Source organism: Triticum aestivum, chromosome 2A, assembly GCF_018294505.1.
Source record: "Triticum aestivum cultivar Chinese Spring chromosome 2A, IWGSC CS RefSeq v2.1, whole genome shotgun sequence".
Taxonomy (NCBI): Eukaryota; Viridiplantae; Streptophyta; class Magnoliopsida; order Poales; family Poaceae; genus Triticum; species Triticum aestivum.
In genome coordinates this window covers 647,445,828-647,452,056 of record NC_057797.1, presented here as the reverse complement: position 1 = coordinate 647,452,056, position 6,229 = coordinate 647,445,828, and the positions used below count along the sequence as shown (strand labels likewise).

The 6,229-nt window shown below is 52.0% G+C and overlaps 1 protein-coding gene across 1 annotated transcript; it reads left to right on the top strand.

Moving 5' to 3' along the window:
• The first annotated feature begins 2,759 nt into the window (after nucleotides 1-2,759).
• On the top strand, nucleotides 2,760-5,184 carry LOC123189982 (pentatricopeptide repeat-containing protein At5g13770, chloroplastic). The gene has a single exon (XM_044602522.1). It carries the CDS (start codon nucleotides 2,974-2,976, stop codon nucleotides 4,801-4,803), a length of 1,830 nt encoding a protein of 609 aa, XP_044458457.1. The 5' UTR covers nucleotides 2,760-2,973; the 3' UTR covers nucleotides 4,804-5,184.
• Nucleotides 5,185-6,229: the final 1,045 nt, after the last annotated feature.

The following is a 6,229-nucleotide window of genomic DNA, read 5'->3' as shown; positions in this document are numbered from 1 at the left end:
ACATGAAAATCCCTAAGATGGTGTTGTTCTTTTTTGTGGCTAGGTAGACAATAGTACTTAGCTTAACACGAATTCAAAGAGCAACTCATAGAGACCACGACTCACAAAAGTCACCTATGTTGGACGTGACAGAGATGCTTTCGTGCATGAGAGAGAGAGGGGACCTAGCCGGATGTAACATGGTGGTTGGGGCTCCACAGAGATGCTTTTGCAAGAGAGAGAGAGAGAGAGAGAGAGAGAGAGACCCGCTTGCGTCACTATGACCGGCACTAACATAAATCAAAGTATGGCTTTCACTCAAAGCTAAACCGGTAACCCCAGCCGAACACATGTGGGTTCCTTTACGAAACAACTAGGGAGAAAAACCTCACCCCGGGTGACACCATCATTGAGATTTCGCCCAGAAATCCCAGCTCCATCTCACGAAGTTCAACACGCGTGACATGTCCAAAATGTATTTATTAATTTTTGAAGTTTAATTACATAATTGCTATCATTTAGGAATTCTATATTTTTTGGACTATCCTGCTAAAATTGTAGACGAACAACATTGTTTTTTATGTCGATGAATTCATAAACATTTTTGAACTCCAAAAGATCTACAAGAAATTAGGCGAAGATAAGATGTTGACGGGAGATACCTTGGAAAGAAGGCATACCGGGGGATAGGCTTCATGGGCTTCTGTGAGGGACCAATGGTCACGTACCGAATATTGATGCTCCCTTTAGGTGCAACTCCTATATATATTCCTACTAACACCCAAACTATCTAGAGATCATTAGTTTTGCCATCGCCACATAGCCCTATTCATTATCCGAGGCGAAGCCCTGTCATATTATCTTTAGACGACCCTTCCATGTTTTGATTATTGTTACTTTGGACAGCTAATCGCTTCATGCAACCTTTTTTTGGTTTAAGGAAGACATAAAGATGATAGGAAAAGAAGGACCAAGATGACTTTTAAGTTTGGGGTAGTCCTGCATCCCCTTGAAACCAAGGAGGTCAAAAGTCTTAAACTTGCGGATGTCCCCACATCCCCCTCTTCCTCAACTAGTATGATCTTCTTGAGGTACGTTTCTTATTTACTATCATAGTCTGTGTATTTTTTTTGGAGATTCATTTTTTTCAATTATTCTAAAAATAAAAGACAATAATGTAATGAGAGAGAGAGAGGGGGCGTTTGCATGGTATTGCTTATATTTAATTGCTGAGGTTCACTTATATCTTTTAGGGTAAATTGTTGATGAAATTTTCCCTTTTATATTTTTCACTTGTTAATCACTTATATTAATGGAAGCAAGAGTGTTGGTCTTGAAAAAAGAAATGAGAATTCTTAACCCGTGCATTTATAAGAATCTTGAGTGTAAAAGAGTTAATGCTTGATAATTGTCTTAAGATGGTTTCATAAAATGGTTACTTGTAAACGGATCGAGTAATTGTTTACCTAGAGGGGAATCGTGTCTCTTATGTGCTCGTCCTCACCGATAAGGGTTGGCAATTGTCTTAAGAAGTTGGAACTGAAAGGGGATGTGTCGGTGAGGGGGGGGGGATGAGTCCGGGAAGACTCAACGCACGGTGGCGGCAAGGGGGCATAAAACAAAGCCGGGGCACGGTGCTTCTAGAGTCCCAATAAGCGGCTCCATCATGCTGCACATCCATCATCCTTGGCACCTAGTTGAGATTCACCAGTGGACGCGTGGGTAGCAGCAATGATTCGGGAAGGAGGGGCAGGAGAAGATAGCACACTCCCACAACCCCGGAGTCACCAGGGGAGAGGTGACACGGAGGTGGGGGGCTTGTGAATCTTCCATTGGAAGTATAATGTACATAACCACGTTGATGAGGAGTATGAGCTTCTTCACTATGGGCGCTGAGTGGCATAACAATGACATTAAGATTATTCTCTTGACCTACGCCACCATCTCAGATGTGCCCTTCGATTTCATGATGCCCCCTGCGAGCACATCATACTATGTGTGGCAGAAGTGGCGGAGCCAAAACCTCAACATAGATAGAGCTAAACGTGTCATATAATGTTAGGAGGGGATAAATCACCTAGATCTAGCTAATTTTCTCGGACAGATAGAGAATTAGGAGCATACATAGGTGTATTTTCTGAGAGCTTGAGGAGTGGGGGTGGGAGGAGGGCACGACCACTGTCGGTCCCCCTGCCTCTGCCAGTGTGTAGCGACAACTAAAATTGTTCTTCAACAACAACCAAGCTAAGCCACACCATCCACACCTGTGCATATTCACTCCACTTTCCAAGGTGACACGGCTCTCACAAAATATCAAATGAATCAGTTTATTATTTATTCCTACATTATACGACGGACGTTTTTTGCGTGTGCGAAATGGGGAAGCAAATTATTGAATCCCATCAATGGAACCCAACAATGAAGCGGAAAAAAAACCCTATATATTGATGAAAATTGCATGTTTGAACTTAATCTGGCTGTTGGGTCGCCAGAACATGGGCAGGATCTCGTGGCTCTCGTAAGTGCCTTAGCATTTGTGATGTTTTCACCGAAAAGAAGTCAAGTACCACACCACAAGTCCAATTTTGCCTTGGACAATCTGTTGGCAGCTTTCATGATGTCTTGGACCCCAATTTCGCCTGCCAACACTTCAGACATGTAGCATCACAAGTTAACTGGTGGCTGTCCACCGGGCACGAGCTACGTGGACCAAGCCCCTCCAGTCACGACCAAATGAGGCCGTGGCTTCCCCCGTTTGCCCCAAAATCTGAGCTGCTTTCACTTGCCGGGTAACTGGACCTCCACGTCATGGATTTCCTGAGATTTCTACGAGAACCCACGTGGCCAGATCCCAGCCGTCGGAATCAGACAGTTTCCACCAGCAGATGCCCGTAAAAACCAGCGCGACGGAATCTCCTCCATGGCAGGATAAGGTGCCTTCGTCCCGAACAGCGTGGTTCTTCCATTCCCAGCCTCCAGTTCCCATCGCGAATCATGGCCAAATGCTACTCCGACTGGCCTCCCCTCCCCCCTCTCCATCCGTCGAGAAGATCGTCGCCCAACACCTCCCTCTGCACGATCAAGCGGCAGCTTGCGTCCTTCGTCCTGCACTGCTCCCGCTCCTGCGCCTCCCCCGTTCTTGAGCCCAAGAACTTGCCCGGCGAGCTCCATGTTTTTTCTGCTCCGGCGCCGGCCAAGGCGGCGCCGGTGTCTACGCTTCCCGACGCTGCGAAGCTCGGCATCTCCAACAAGTTCATCCGGGGCCTCTGCAGCGACCGGCAGACCGAGCCGCTCGCCTTCGAGTGCTACCGGAGGGCTCTGCAGCAGCCCGAGTTCCGGCCGGACAAGAAGACGATGAATGCGCTCACCGTCCAGCTGCTCCGGTCCAAGCAGTGGAGCTCGCTGGAGCACCTGGTCCAAGATTTCATGGCCTATGGTGTGCTCCCGGAGAGACGGACGTGCGCGCGGCTCGTCGCGACCTGCGTCAAGGCGAGGAAGTTCGGCCTCGCCGACGTGGTGCTCGGGGTCCTCGAAGGGAAGAAGGGCCCGGCCGCCGCCGTGTGCTTCAGCTCCGCGCTGCAGGCGTACAACAAGCTGCACATGTACCGGAGCACGGTGCTGCTGTACGAGCGGATGAAGGCGGCCTGCCTGTCGGTGAACGCCGACGCCTACCGCGCCGTGATGGCGGCGTTCGGGGCGCTGGGCGAGCCGGACGCGGTGGCCTCGCTGTTCAAGCAGTACAGGTCTCGGAAATGGTACCCCTCCGAGACCTGCCTCGAGACGTACACCATCGCCTGCGACGCGCTGGGGCGGGCAGGCAGAGCCCTGGACGCGCTCAAGTGCCTGCGGGAGATGGAGGCGGACGGCATCTCGCCGGACGCCGCGATCTACTCCACGGTCATCGGCTCTCTGGCGGACGCCCGGGAGACGGCGTCGTCGGAGGACGTGTACCACGAGGCATGGAAGAAGGGGATGCTGCGAGATCCAGACATGTTCCTGAAGGTGATCATCATGCAAGTCGAGACCGGGCTACTGGAGGACACGCTCGGCGTGGCCAAGGACATGAGGGAGATCGGCCTGAGGGTCACCGACTGCGTCCTCTCCACGGTCGTCAACGGCTTCGTGAAGAGGAGAGGCCTGAAGCCAGCCATCAGAGCGTATGACAAGCTGGTGGCCATGGGATGCGAGCCCGGGCAGGTCACCTACGCGTCGGCGATCAACGTGTACTGCCGGCTGGGGCGGAGCGACAGGGCGGAGTCCGTCTTCTCGGAGATGATCGACCGGGGCTTCGACAAGTGCGTGGTGGCGTACGGCAACATGATCTCCATGTACGGGCAGATCAGGAGGGCGTCGGACGCCACCAGGCTGCTGGCGCTGATGAAGCAGAAGGGGTGCGAGCCCAACGTGTGGGTGTACAACTCGCTCCTGGACATGCGCGGCAAGCTCGGGGACTCGAGGCAGGCCGAGAAGATCTGGAAGGAGATGATGCGGCGCAAGGTGCAGCCCGACCGGGTGAGCTACACGGCCATCGTCGGCGCGTTCAACCGGTCGGGGGAGCTGGACCGGTGCATGGACTACTACCAGGAGTTCAGGGAGACGGGAGGGACGGTGGACAAGACCCTGGCCGGCCTCATGGTGGGGGTGTTCTGCAAGACCAGCCGGTTCAACGACCTCATCCAGCTGCTGAGGGACATGAAGCTGCAGGGCACCAAGCTGGACAGGCGGCTGTACATGATCGTCCTCAACAGCCTCCGAGAGGCCGGGCTGGAGGTTCATGTCAGGTGGCTCCAGGATTACTTCAATTCCGTGGAGGAGAAAACCTGATTTCGCGCTCCACGAGTGCCTGATGTTCATCTTCAGCATCGGAGCATGAGGATTTGGGTGTCTGGGGAAGGCACTGCTCTGTAAATTTGAAGAAAAATAGGTAAATATTTGCTTGCCTCCATGCTCCTTGAAACTACGTGCATGCTTCCCTGAATCATGGAGAAATTGACACTGTAAATGTATTGTAGAAAATGGCACCATTGTACCAAAATGATCTGATTCCAGAATTCTCGGATAAGCTGTATAGCTGAATAATTCTGCATTCATGTCGGATTCGATGATACTCTTGTACAGTTGTATTATAGCCCCCGTGGCGGATGTAATAACTTGTATCGATACTGAATTTCTCACATTTGCTCACATTGGGCTTGTTACGATCTTCGGATTTAATTTGCCCCTAGCTTTGCATCCATGGAGGCGGTGACCGGCAGTGCTTTGCCAGACTGCCAGTGCGCAGCTCAATCCGACGGCTCTGTCTGCATGGCATCCCCATTGACATGGCCGTGCTGACTAGCTTTGCTGCCTTTGTCGTTCTACTCCATGGCGGAGTCACGGACACGTTGCACAGACGAAGCAACGTACGGCTCCATCGCCACCGGTGCACGTCGGCACTGCGAATGCCAGGACGCCACTGCCCGTGCCGGCCAACATGCACGTCTTCCCAGCGATGCGTGCCTCCGTCCACCGCACATTACAGTCTGAAGACGACCGTCTTGCCACCGCCGCTGCTCCACGTTGCCATCGCTCGTTGGCAGAAGCATGCCGCTGGACGCTGCTCCGGCCGCCCCACGTGTGCTCCAGGGCGTCGAGCAGTCCTCCCACCACTCCGCCGTGAGGCGAGGCTGCCCGCCGAGGCTAAATTTCGTGTTTTGACCCCTTTTCCAAACCTATCGAAATCTGACACTAGTTTGAAATTTTTTCGAGATCTGACCATTTTGTTACGGTAGGGTATAACAGCCTACCGCCAAGGTCCCTGGCGGTAGGGTTGCATGCTGTACCGTCAAAAACCTTCTAAGTATAGACCACAATGTGCGCTCGTGCCTACCGCCAAGCACCTTGGCGGTAGGGTTGTGCAGGCTACCGCCAGCCCGTTTGGCAGTAGCGATGTTTCCTACCGTCAAAGTCCCTGGCAGTAGGCTGTTAGAACCTACCGCCATGGACTCTGGCGGTAGCAAAAGAGTCAGATCTCGAATTTTTTTCAACATAGGGTCAGATCTTGAATAGGTTTCAGAAAAGGGTCAAAACACGAAATTTTGCCGCCCGCCGAGTCCGGCGGGAGGGAACTGGATGAATCGGGTGTTCGAAACAGGCAAATTTACTGCTAAAATGAGTCAGGTGTCTTGTAACTTGTTTCATAAAAAACATTTTTCTTTGCGTTTAAGCCATTCATCTCATCTCTGCAGCAGGAGATTCCTCACCGGATAAA